This window comes from Anas acuta, chromosome 9 (assembly GCF_963932015.1).
Source record: "Anas acuta chromosome 9, bAnaAcu1.1, whole genome shotgun sequence".
In the NCBI taxonomy this organism is placed as follows: Eukaryota; Metazoa; Chordata; class Aves; order Anseriformes; family Anatidae; genus Anas; species Anas acuta.
In genome coordinates this window covers 17347342-17360814 of record NC_088987.1, presented here as the reverse complement: position 1 = coordinate 17360814, position 13473 = coordinate 17347342, and the positions used below count along the sequence as shown (strand labels likewise).

At 37.7% G+C, this 13473-nt stretch overlaps 1 protein-coding gene and 1 long non-coding RNA gene across 4 annotated transcripts in view; one reads left to right on the top strand and one right to left on the bottom strand.

Moving 5' to 3' along the window:
• LOC137861047 (uncharacterized) overlaps window positions 1–5843 on the top strand; it is a 34291-nt gene extending 28448 nt beyond the window's left edge. For both annotated transcript variants that reach the window (XR_011099335.1, XR_011099336.1), the window contains exon 3: window positions 5729–5843. This is a non-coding gene — a long non-coding RNA (uncharacterized lncRNA). The remainder of the gene's footprint in view (window positions 1–5728) is intronic.
• UGGT1 (UDP-glucose glycoprotein glucosyltransferase 1) overlaps window positions 1–13473 on the bottom strand; it is a 42125-nt gene that overhangs the window by 4019 nt on the left and 24633 nt on the right. For both annotated transcript variants that reach the window (XM_068692027.1, XM_068692026.1), the window contains 12 exons: window positions 12523–12653; window positions 9871–9966; window positions 9452–9554; window positions 8904–8983; window positions 7986–8175; window positions 6046–6204; window positions 4973–5058; window positions 4522–4606; window positions 3379–3467; window positions 2761–2865; window positions 2154–2238; window positions 710–892 (listed from right to left, as the gene is read on the bottom strand). In XM_068692027.1, the coding sequence (XP_068548128.1) occupies window positions 710–892; window positions 2154–2238; window positions 2761–2865; window positions 3379–3467; window positions 4522–4606; window positions 4973–5058; window positions 6046–6204; window positions 7986–8175; window positions 8904–8983; window positions 9452–9554; window positions 9871–9966; window positions 12523–12653 (1392 nt within the window). The remainder of the gene's footprint in view (window positions 1–709; window positions 893–2153; window positions 2239–2760; window positions 2866–3378; window positions 3468–4521; window positions 4607–4972; window positions 5059–6045; window positions 6205–7985; window positions 8176–8903; window positions 8984–9451; window positions 9555–9870; window positions 9967–12522; window positions 12654–13473) is intronic.

Genomic DNA, 13473 nt, shown 5'->3' with positions numbered 1-13473 from the left:
GGAATTTAACCTAGGTGATACGTAAGCATGAGTTGTAATGGTTTTAACTGACATGGGATCATGATGTACCTATGCCAAAGGTATTTCATATTTACATGTTGATAATCCATACTTCTCAATTTCATAAAAGTTTTGGAAGTAATTTTTGTTGGCAGTTCTCACTGCACACGCACCCTGTACTTTCAAACCATTCAGGCAGTAAGCGCACACAAAGCCTTAACAGATATTGTTTGCTTTGCAGCAGGGCATGGCTTCATGCTCCAGGGAATTAGTTTCTCACTCCTCTGAAAGCCATTCAGATCTGGCCAAGTCAAAAGCAGGGGAGTGGGAGGAGGAGGGTGTTTGGTGACTTAGGAAAACACTGTGTGTGCTAAGTGATCTGCAGCCTGGGAGAACAGACAGAACTGGAACTGGAGAAGAGGCAGGGTAAAATCAGAATCTGTTTGGCAAACTAGCTGGAATCACAACAGCAAGTGAGTGAGGAACCAGAGAAAAAGTAAGAAACAGGCCAACAAAAACAAATTTTCTGGGAACAGGCAGGAAAAAAACATACTGAAGCATACTGTAGTTATAGAATCAACCTTCAGTCATGCCTGTGAAATGCCCAAACTTGCAACCTTTGTAACAACACAGAAATTGTATTCAAGAATATACTACTCTTAGAGAGGAAGAAAGGAAAAAGATCAAGTAATTCCATCCTCTGTGTTACCTGATCAGCATCCACAAATAAGATTTTATCAACAGCTAATGGGAAGAGCACGTCTAGAAAGAGGATCTTGTAACCCCAGATGATACGCTGTTTCTCTGTTTGCTGATGAAGCCAGCGTGGCCATTTATACTGGACAAGCTCATACTGGAAATTATACTTCTCTGCCATGTATGGGATGAACTCCTGCAGAGGGAGGAGGAAAAAAGTAGCTTATCTTAGTTCTTTGTTACACTGCAGGAGAAATAAAAGTGCATTACAAGAAATAGACTTAAGTCCCATAGTAAGTCAGTGAACATTGGAATGAAGAAATTTAATAGCAGAAAGAATAACTGCAGTTTCACAGTTACTTCAGACAGATGACATAAACCCAAACTGTACAATCAATATAGATTGTAAAGCCAACGATCATGAGACAACTATTTTGGCATCCTTTCACTGCAGAATTCCTTATAAGCCATTTTATAGTGATCCATATAGATCAGTTTAAAAGAATGCATTACTCAATTTGTAGAATTCAAATATGGGAGAGTTATTATTTAGAACTGTACAAAGCAGTACATGGAAATAATAAAACGAGAAAAGAATCAGGAAAAATCCTTTACTGAAACAACTTGTCCCACTATCCGATCTGATCAGTTGATATTCACATCTGTGAGGCCTCCTCTCACAGTGGGAGAGCACACATTTAGCCAAGGGATACTGGTAGAACATGACTGTTAGCAAGGGAAGGGGGTACCACCCCAAGAGCAGTCACAGCACAGACCATTTTTGTAGTGACAGGGACACTGCTAATTATTTCCCTTTGAGCTCATGACCTGGCAAGATTCTCTAAGAAAGGCTGCTTCCTAATATTACATGTTAAAAGTTCTGAATTCCTGAAATACACAGTTTTGACATTCTTTTATGTCCCGGTTATGGTATGAATTCTGCTATTTGATTCATGAAGTATCACAGACAACATTAAGTATTTCCAGCTACATTCATCTGGAGCCTGTAGCACTCTAGCATGCACCACTCGCATACTCCAGTCAGTCTGAAAAGATGATTTTAATAACTCCCTTATGAAGCTCTCACCATACCTAGTTGGTAAGCCTTTGCTTCTCTGGTAGTTTTTTTTCCTATGCTCTTTCAACCATTATGTATTAGATGAATCTTTATAGCCCTGAATTTCATCTCAAAGTCTATACCATTACCATGCGAGTTAAAAAAAAAAAAGTTCAAACTCTTTCAAGTATCATTTTACTAGTAAATGCTTTTCTCTTAAATATTTACCTTCAACAGGAGCCCACTATTTCCAAAAGCTAGTTCTATGCTTTGTCAAAATAGAAGGTATACGAGACAAGAAAGCGTACATACTGTTTACATAACAGTATGATGCACAAGTCAAAACATTTTTCTTATTTACTTTTTCTGCAACAGAATAAATTTCTAATTAATAACAAACCTTGAATGTAGGCGATAAGTAGTTCTTCAGAAACCAGAACTTTAAAGGAGTCTTGGTATGTTTCAGCACAGACAACATCATTATGCTATCAAAAGAAAAAATAAAACATTTACAGGAATAGCTACCACCTGCTAGAGATCAGCTGCTTAACAGAGTACAAATTGCTATTTTACACTAGACTAACTATAGTATGTGAGATTACTGATCTTTGTGCATGAAGAAAAAGTGGATAGCTTCACCCTATTAGATATTGCTTAATTTTATCTAAAATATAAAATCTGTTGGTTTTCACAGTGTTGAGAACAGAAGTTCAGATTCTCTTCCAAAGCAACTGTGACTTAAAATTTCTTAACAAAGTATCTGTATTTAATTATTTTCTAAGGAGAAATTTCTAGGGCAGCAACATGCTATCTATTAAATTATGTCTATTTTGAATGTCTGCATAGCAGGCAGACAAAAGTTACTGTAATACAGCAGAGGTAAAGAAAAAAAAGACGAGCTTTTTTTTTTTTTTTTTTAATATTTTTGCAAATTCTAACCTTTTTACTTGTGAACAGCAGTGCACATTTACCATTTGAGACCCCCAGAATATAAATTCTGAACTAACCGTAGGAATCTTTCATAAAGGTGTCCTGAAGCCACAGAGAATATATTTAATACATCATCTTTATCCTGTTTCACATCTTCATTCTTTTGTCCTCCTGTGAATCCCCTGAAAGGATGAATATGTTTATATGAGAGGCAAGATAGTTAAGGCCCAACTACACAGAAAAGAGTGTAACAGATTAAAAATCCCTATGGTGTTTGTTTAATATAGTACAACTGCACGGTTTGGTGTCCTCCTCCTCAGTCTGGACATCACAGTCCACAAGGCAGAGCACTGCATACACCAGCGTGGACGACCCAGTAACTTATATGTAACCGCCTATTCAGTTGAAAGATTCCTGGCTGAGATACAGCTCTTGGAAACAAACAGTTTTCTGCCTTCCCTGTAGCACAGGTGGTAAGGGAACATAAGCAGGGCAAAGCAGTAACCTCAGTTCTCTAGAAACAGAGGGGTCCTATGAAAGACCGGGAGCTAGTGATGCACGGCTTTGATGAGTCAAGCCCTAAACTCAAGCTGTCTTAACAAATGCATATGAAATATCACGGAGCTAGCTGTGTTATCAAAAAAGACGTTTTCCAGTTTCAAGAGGCTTGCAGGTTATTGTTGAATTAGCTTTACCATTTGAGAGATTCCCAAAATCCAGATTCATTCTCACTGGTACCATCACTTAGTAGATCTTCGTTCATCATGTCTAGTTTCTTCTGAACCTGTGAAACATATCACTGCTTTAGTGAGTGGAACTAGATATGGGGCAAACAGCTATGGAGTGTTGTTGTGACACTAGCTCTGTTAGTATCCATTTCAGTTATGTCCAGTTAGCTGATGGGTAACCTAGGCTGTCTGGAGAAACAGCTTGGTAGTGAACTGACATTTTGAAAATAGATTCCAAAGCTGTTCTCAGATAACCAAGGGCATGTTAGTCTAGATGGTTAAAAATGCTTTGCTAAGAGGTATTTAGTGACCATCCTTGTTGGTGGAAATTAGCAGAGAAAAAAAAAATCAAATAAACCAGCAAACTGCCCCAAAAACAACACAAAACCTCAACATCACTTTCCATTTCTAGAAAGTATTATTTGCCATTGAAACTCCCAAGCAGTTAAGTAGGTGTGACAGAAAAAGGAAAGGCAAAAAAAAAAAAAAAAAAAAGGAGAAAAAAAGGAAAAAAAGCAAGAAAACATCCCAGAATTACTCCAACACAAGTAAATCCTGTGAGGAAGCATGAACCAGATGTGTCACAACCAACATTTACCAGTCATCCTCTTTAAGCTTTTCAGCTACATTGTTATATAATAGGCAACCCTAAAAGACAGTAGATTAATAAATTGCCTTTTAATAAAAAGGTATCCTCACCTATTCTATCAGATTGATAGATAACATATTACCAGATGAGTAAATTTTATCTGTAACAAAAAATACTGTCTCAGCGGACACATGGAATGTTTATAACTACACTTTTTATAAGAAAAAAAGTCATGTATTTTAAATAAGTAATAAGCATAACCGAGTCAGTAAAATTTAAGCATAATTGCTTCTCACATGCATCCAAAAGGAACACCAGTTACATGTCATTCTCTCCTGTGTCAAAAGAAACAAAACTGAGTCTACAGACAATTCCCTCTATTATAAGTGTTGCGATGTGAACGTTTTGCAAATTGCTTCTAATGTAAGCTTGTAGGAAGGGAGCATCAGGCCCTCAACGGTTCTTCCCCCACTGCTGGTCAAAGAGTCTTTTTTAAGAGCAAATCCAGTTTTTATACTCACCTTCACTTTAATAATTTTGCTCTTGAAGTTGTTGAGAACAACAATAACTTCATTAGCTTCAGGTGGAGAGTCTGTGCCATCATGGCTGAAAATACAGTAAAATCACTTTTAGTTTGTTTTTTTTCGAAAACACTGCCTTTACTAAAAAGTAGAAATATGTCCTTTATTTCTTCTACATGTTTTTCTACATATTCTTAAAGCTTAGTATTGTAAGAAAGGTTTGAGACATGCAACAAGATTAACAAATACATATATTTGAACACAGACTGAGTTTTGTAAAGGAACTCATTTATTTCATCTCAAATCACTTACGTACAGTACAAAATGCTATTTGCTGTTCAGTTCAATTACACTTTGGCAAATGAACTGTTAGATTCAGGTATTAGCATGCATATATCTAATTCAGAAGTTTAACAAGGAAAATATCAAGGTATCTCTTGTGCCGTCCTACCTGTAGATTCTATAGATATCCTCAGATCTGCCCTTTCTCAGTCTTAGAGTCCATGCACCAGGATTGGCCTTTAACTGGAAGTAACCCTGTAAAGGGAAAAGAGTATCTGCCAATTTCCAGAAAACACAAATGCAGAAAAACAGATTTGTAAGTCATGTATTTTGACCCACTGTTATATCTGGAAATAGTTATTTGTAAGCTAGCTGACTAATATAACCATAAGGCCTTAAAACCCAGAAAAGTAAGCATGTATGGGTGTGGGTAACACCACAAAACTTAGAAGTTCCATTCAAAATCCTTAGTTTTTTGAAAGAGAAAGACAATTATTAAAAGGTCCAGCTTCATTTTTAGATGACAAAAAGTCTTCAGAGTGTCTTGGTAGGAACAGCACAATTGTAAAGTTGTTTCTGCAGAAGGAATGAGCTAATTTCTAAACACTAGTTGGTAATTACACAGCAGCCTGTGAAAGGTTTGCCTCTAAAAACATAATTTTTATCTATTGTGAAGCTATACAGATTGGTATTTCAGCTACAGCAGGAAGTAGTAACGCAGGTTGTATATTTCAAGATTTCCCTTCTGCAAAACCTAAAAAATTACAATGTAAATTTCCAGTACTATATACATTTCTTGTTCAATTTTCAGGTTCCAGATCTGAGAATTTTATTTCATGATGTAGATTATTAAACCAAAAATATACAAACATTTGTAGCAACGTCTCAGTGTCCCATTCTTTTTTTTTTTTCTTTGACCCCACAGGCATGCCTGACCTGTCCTGGAAAAAGGTTACCTAGAGATATTGGCATAATTTTAAGATACTCTAGAATATCCTCCTCAGCAAGCTAAAGGGAAAGAAGTGCATCTTTAAAAGGTAAGAAACAGACAAGTTTATTGCAGAGTTTTAGACATCAGTGTGAAGAATGATGTGGTTCTGATACTTGCAAGCAACTGTGGAATGCAAGTAATGCCATATATCCCCAGCATACATACTAAAAGATATTTAATGGTTTAACGTGAGGAATTGTGCTGACTGGAGAACCCAAGTTATTTGTTGCCAGTTTCAATCAAATGCTCACCAAGTTGGCCATAACAATGGTATCTACGATGACAGGATTGGTTGAAGTTCCCAGTGTAAACTGGAGTCCCCGAGGTGGCTGTCCAGTAGTAATATCATAGCAGTGTCCTTCCAAAAGCAGATATTCCAATTCATATTCTGCAGCAACAACGTTATCCACCTATAAGAAAATATTGCTGAATTCAGCATTAGCTGTAGAGTGCAACTCATTTTTAGTGATTCAGTTACTATCTATAATAGCCATAGTAATCAACTAGCATTTACTTTACCAGAGTATTTCTATTAGACAAATACCTAGAAACCCTTAAAAAGCTTGGTTCCATTGAAGCAAAAAAAATAATGACATGTATTGGTAAGACTGTCCCTGATCAGCAGCACTGGAGTCCACCACTGCACTGCACCAGATCCCCAAACACTACCAGAGATGCAAGAGTAAGGAGAGACTAACAGTAGGATATTCTATGAGGAAGTAACCCACATTTGTAACGACCACAAGGCTGTCCACGCTGTTGCTTTGCAGAAGGCCTATTTATAAGGAGTATGACTATCTTGTCACACGTGCAGCAGGTGGGTTTCCATGCTGCAGGTGCGGGAGGATGCTGGGGCATGGAGCCTGAGCTTCCCTCTCACCTCTAGAGGTGGCTCCTCCAGCTCATGGAGGAGGCACACTGGTGTGAGGATGCTTGTCCTGCCACTGCCCACGCCACACCTTTCTGTGGATAAACAGAGGACTTGAACCTCCAGAGCTGTCACATCTTTTGCATACAATATTATTTTTTACTCTCTCCATATATGCAGTTTTTCAAGGCCAGCTACCAAGTGGCTTATTTTAAGGAAAAATGATATTTAACCATCTCCTTAGGCTATTCACTTCACACCCTGAAGTTCAAAATTTTACACTTCGCATCGCTTATGGATTTTCTAACTTTTAATGTGTGTTTTTAGTGCACATTGTAACAGGTTAGCATAGCACATTTGTAGCCACTTATGAACCCATTATTTTTAGAAATTCTAAAAACTATTAAAGTCCAAGTTAATTTTTAACAGCAAGAGGTTAATAGTTAGCACTGAATGATCTATCCCGTTAAAGATTAAATGAGAATCATCAACTTGTACATACGCATACCCTTCTTTTGTTTTTAACACCATTTTTATACTTAATTTCATCTTCTTGGATTTTATTTTCTTCTTCATCATATCCTTAAGCACAGGGGCACACTGCCCAGGTCAATATGCTAACAGTCTAATTCAAGGCCTATTCTAATAACAACCACTTCCTAACACTATTACAGTTGAGTGGATTTCTGTTGCATCAGTTCCACTGTTTTATTGATACTGCAAATTCTTTTGTGGGTCACAAGAGTGTTTGTTGGTAACAAAAGCTGTGAAAATGAACAAGTAGCTAAAAAGTGTTTGGTGGCTTCTCAGAGCAAGGGAAAGTAAGTGGAAATCACTTACTGGAACAAGACTCAGATCTTACTTCAGCATTTCTAAAGACAAGCTTAAAAAAAAAAGTGTCTTATTTTTTGTTAGGATATTAACAGTACAGAGCTCCAATCAGAAATACATTTTTTTAATTTGGAATTTAAGATGACCAACAGAGTTTGTTTCTTGCTCAGGACGTTCTGAAATGCTATACACACACACAGGCATGTACAGTCAAAACAGCATGTCTGTAGGATCTGCTTCAGACCTACAATATTTTTCAACTTGTGGTCCCCAGGCATCCGTGAGCATCAGAGGGCAGCAGTTTGCCAGCGAGCTTTATCTGCAGCCCTCACGTAAAACTTTCAGGGGTCCGCAAACGTATAAGTGTTAACATCTATGCCTTTATGTTTATTATCATTTTAAAATTTTAAAAACCTTTCCCATTACAAAAATACCCCCTGGAAAACCAACAATATTTAAATGCAACAATAGTAACGTGCTGATTTCACATACCTCCTCTAAGTAAATGTTGTCAAGGTCATATGGGGTTCTGACAGATTCCACCATCCAGCTCTCAGGAGTATTTAGGTTCAAAGTGAACAGTGGAGACTGAGGCATATCCAAAAACTTGGCAATTGGTCCAGAAGCAAAGTTGTTATCCGCTGTGAAAGAAATTTCTGGCTCCAAAACATAGCGATAAAAGCTGAAATTTCAGAAAGATAATTTCAGAACATATTTCTGCCATACTCTGCATATATTTCACTGTTTGAACTTGCTGACATCATCAGCTTTTCCAGAGCTCCAATGTCTTCAAGAAGCCCAATATGGAATTTTTATTCCCTGATGTGTATGAAAGGCTTTGTCCAAAACACCATGCTTAGAAAAATAATTTATCTTGAAGGAGCAACCAATGCTTACACAACTCAGCTAATAAGATTAGCAAGTTATTTACCCTTGCTCATAGCTATAGAAAGACCCACCCAACTTGTAAACCACCAGAACTACCTCATGCCATCCACAAATTACTATATTCTCTATGGGAAATCATGTCATTGTACAAATGAGTTGAAAGCAGTTAATGAGACCTTCCAAAGGACATCTGACCATGTCTCTGTGCTTGCACATTCCAACAGGTTTACCTTTCTCTCTTTCTCAGGGTTGTTGGATCGTGTTTGGATGTTTTGTTTGGTTGATTCGTTTGGTTTTGGTGTGGTTGGATGGGAGGGTGGGAGTAGAGGATTGGGAGAAACAGCCCAGAGTTGTGGAACCTGGTAGGGGTGGTTTGCTCAAACAGGCTACACTGTAACTTGTGACAAGTCTTCCAAACAGTCATTGCCAACTGCACTGTTTTAAGCACATGCTTCCATACGGCTATTTTTCAGGTGTCTGTTTTTTTTCTTTTGTTTTTAACCCCAGAATGGTGTTGCTTACCTTTTCAGAGGCATGTCAGAAAGTTTGGACTGGCAGTTCATAAACACTCTTAGGTTCATATTTATCAATTGGTTCAAAACCTGAAGTAACAAAAGAGACATCCCTTAAAATTCTAACTAGGAATGCTGACCAATGTTTTCCTGGACAAGACCTCTCAAGAAGGCATGTAACCTGCTTGTTTCTCAATCATCCCTTTTCATTATTTGCTTCACCACACCCATCTACTTAAAACAAGCAGCTAAGAGATCAGTTACATGCTTCCTCACACTCCAGGCATTGGTTTTGGGATGCAGAGACTTCCTTTCTCAAGAACAATTGTTGCAAACTGAACTTAAAATGGTGAAACTAAATGCTGACTAGAAGATATCTAAGCATGATCTTGTTAGCATAGTGCGGAGGAGTTTCAATAATGCATTATGTATTTCAGCTGCATTATGGGAAGGCCAGTGGTCACTACAGAGTCAAGTAGAAAGACAAACATTGCAAAACAGATCTGGAGAGAACTTTTTGAAATTGTCATAAAACACATTAGAACACTGTATACATACCAAAAGTAAAGGAGCAAGTCTTTGAGCATCTCTGGTAACTGGATCAACAATAGCCACAACATCAAAGTATGTCTCCCCCTCTTTTGGTCTCAGTTTAACTGCACTAAACAGAAGAAGAAACAATGTTAAGCTATAAAATATATTGGATAAATACAGCAAAAACACTACACGTCTCCTTCTGATGTCAGATTACTTTCCAAATGCTATTTATCTCCTGAAATTAGATAGAGAAGAAAATACATACATACACATGTATAGAGATAATTACACAGATGTATAATTTATGAAATCTGACTGTGCTCTGAAAACTGTTGGGGAGTTCCCTATTGCTACTTGGACTTTTTTTGACATTAAATGTAACTTAAAAACATGGGAATGTTAAAAGACAAGGAAGAGCATATTGCTTAGCAATCCTATACCTGTATCGTTCTTCAAAAAAGTGATATTCAATCCTTGCCTCTCCTTTTGGTTGAGCAGAGAGAAGAGCATCCACTTTCATTACCAAGTCACTAGCACTGAAGAAGGAAAAAAGAAGTTTACAGCTATTCACAAAATGCATGTACCTACTATGTTTCTGTCAACTAGCAGCAAAAGAAGTCAGAACTGAATACGTAAACTAAAAGTTCTACCACCTCTCTTCAAAAGCATTTCCTTGCTTGCACATATTTATAATTAATTAACTAGAAAAACAGTCGTATGGAATAGATGATCAGTGCTTCTGAAAACACAATTTAATCCAGAATACGGTGTCCTTACTGTCCTCCTCCTTTTACTCCAATGATTCTTTGAAGTAGCTCTGGAGAATCAAACATATGTAGGGGTTAATCTACCGGTGAGATAATTTAAATGAGTTGCAGTCTTCTCATCCCTAAGGGTACCAAAGGGTTTAACTAGCAAATACAGAGCAGCCGGCATTTTAGGTGTCAACCATGCTGCAGACACTGCATCCCTTAACTCCACCAACCTCTCTTAGACCTGTAAGAAATTCAGATCATTTCACAGCAGTCTTTTTGTTTTATACTGTAAATCTTAAGTACTAGGAAGAAGGAAGAAATGGAGAAACTTTCAAGACAGAGGGGTCCTATCATTAAAATATAATAATTTCTGACAATTTCTTCCTTTTTATTATTCCCATAAGTTTTCTTTAGCTTTACCAAGAAGCAATACTGTACTTAAAGGTCTGCCAGCTTTTCCTTTATTAATTCGGTCTCTAAGATTTATACTGACAGCTGTTTAAATTGTTCATACCAAAAACATAAGGCTGGTGAAGTCTGCCAGGTTCTACGGTGTTTTCCAATGCAGCAGATCAGCTCAAAATTTTGCAAAAAAACTTGTCAGCATTCAAATAAAACACACACAAAAGAAGACTGCTCTGTCCAAAACTACCCAATATTCTAACTATGATATCTTCTCCCACCCTATTATCCAAAAAGGAAATCCCTTTGGATTTCCAGTACAGGAACAAATGTGAAAGCATTGGGAACACTGTTAAAACCCATCCTCTTAGGATTCAGAATCTCAGAAGATTTCTGCACAGAAGACCATATGCTTCACAGGTTCCTGCTCTAAGGAACCTGCTTTGGCAGGGGGGTTGGACCTGATGGTCTTTCAAGGTCCCTTCCAACCCCTTCAGTTCTGTGATTCCGTGATTCACCTGATTGGCCTCTAACAGCCCAGCAGTATCACAGAAAGATGTAATGCTAAATGGGGAAAATACCTTAGTGATAACCTCCATCTCCACCACCACCCCCATGTGCTTACGGGCTTCAGATTTGAACCAGAAGATGTCTTTCCTCTGAATACCTTGCCTCTGTTCTTTTTGTAAGAATTACCTAGAACTATGATTTTCACCATTTCACCCCTACCTCTTTTCCTGTTGTTTCTCTTTTAAAAGTTAAAAGCAGTTTACATGATTCTCTGTGATTCTCACTGACAGCAAAATGTATTACTAAACTGTTTCTGATATTGATAGGCCAGCAGCAGGTAGCTGAACTACAAACAGATTCAGAAAGCATACTCCAGTATCTCATTTTCTTCCTTTCTTTCTCCTTTTAAATAAGTAATCCTACATGAGTTATGAAAGCCTGGTATGTAGGAGGTAGATGGTTTAAAGCACTGTGTCACTTAAGATTTAGCTGGGAGAAAAACCCACGATAAGTCTGAAGGCCTTGATATTAACAAGAAGTTAGACTTCTGTTCCATTTAGAGAAGCAGAACAAGTAATCCAATGAAGAAAGCATTTTCAAGAATAAATGTAAGAACATGTAGCAATGCATACCACTTCATAACACGTACCACAGCAGTAAACAACTCTCCTTTGCATATAGACAGATTCTCTACTAGTAAAGCTGTCACCACTCAGTCTCCTAAGCCTCAAATGAAACTTCAGCACACAAGCAAGGAATTTAGCCAGACCCTGTAAAACGCACCACCACCCTCACTCTTCATTTTTTCAATCCACCTGTATCTTTTTTTTTTTCCCCTCATGCAACAGATCATTTCCAGATAACACAGCAGGCTGTCGCTGTCATGCAGGGACTACCTCTGTGATTACCAACCAATGCATTTACAGTTTCATGTTCACATGAACAGTTTTATGGTAAATTCCTACTGTATTGAGCTCTTCCCCAGTTTCTTGCTGCTTGCCTGTGAAACTTCAATCAGCACAGCTCCTTCAACTTCATTACAAGACATGCAGCCACATCAGATTGCTACTCAATATAGATAACGAATCAAGAATGAAGAACTCTGAGCACAGAACTGTATTAGGGGTTGCTACTAATCCCACTACAGCTTCCTGAATCTGGGGGATACAGTTGCAGCTCCATACCTACACAAGATTCTATGAACTATTCTGTGAACTGCAAAAAAAGTCACTAAACCCAAGTCACTTTAAACCCAAGACAATTTACATCTCTGTCCTTTCTGACTTGCTCATCTGAACAGCTGAGCCATGACCATATGAATACATGTTATAAACTAACACCTATCCAGTGTGTACTTGGTAGAAGCTTTCTCTAGGCTGCAGAAAAGCACTTCATCAGAATACCAATCTCTTCATGTTTACTTACAGGTCTTCTTCAAATCCCAGCTGCTGAATTTGAGATTTGATTTTCTGTCCTGATGTCTTTAGTATGATATTCTCAAGGAGATGGAAATCATCCTGATTGAACATCTCACCATCCTCTAATGGGCCAATGATCTTTATTTAAAAAAAAAAAAAAAAAAAAAAAAAAAAAGCAGGATCAGCATTATTAAGTAAAGGCTACACTGAAAAAAAAAATCATAGGTATATTAAATACTCAAGCTCAACCTTGGTTGGTTGTCAACTTTTCAGGCAAATATTAATGTCCATGGCCACAAAGTTTAACAGAATTCTGTCTACTTACGGACAAGGAGAAAAATATCCCAAAGTCATAAATTGCATGCTTAGAATTTTCACTGAGTGTTTGATTTGCAAAAATATAGCTTATTAAACTATACATGCAATATTATGCCTTGAAGGGTTAACAAAACACCAGGTCAATTGTAGTAGTCCAGAAAAACTCCAGCAAATTTCACTCCCCTAGCCTTCAAAAGACTAAAAGCTTACCTAGACAATCCTTACTATTTTGCTAATGACAGAACTAGAATGCCGCAATCCATCACCTAAAATCCTTAACACACTGAAGAATGCAGAGTATACAGAAGCCACTGGAACTTTCTTCCCCCCCCCCAAATCTAGCTAGCGAGCAGGTGGCAAAAGAAAACTGAATTGGTATGTGGCCAGGTTTCATTACTGGTAGTGAGATACTCTTGTAACATGATCTGCTTAATCTAAGTGGCTCTTGTAAAAAGAGGTAGTAGAAGAGATCAAGACACCAATGTTGAGCAATGAACAATCACAACACAGTCACTCAAATTTATCATCCCTTTCAGCCTCTGGACTCAATTCATTGCCAATGTGAGTGCAACTGCTATTGACAGAGCTGAGTTTGTATGCAACACCAACAGCTAACTGTACACAGTACAAAGAAGAGGTC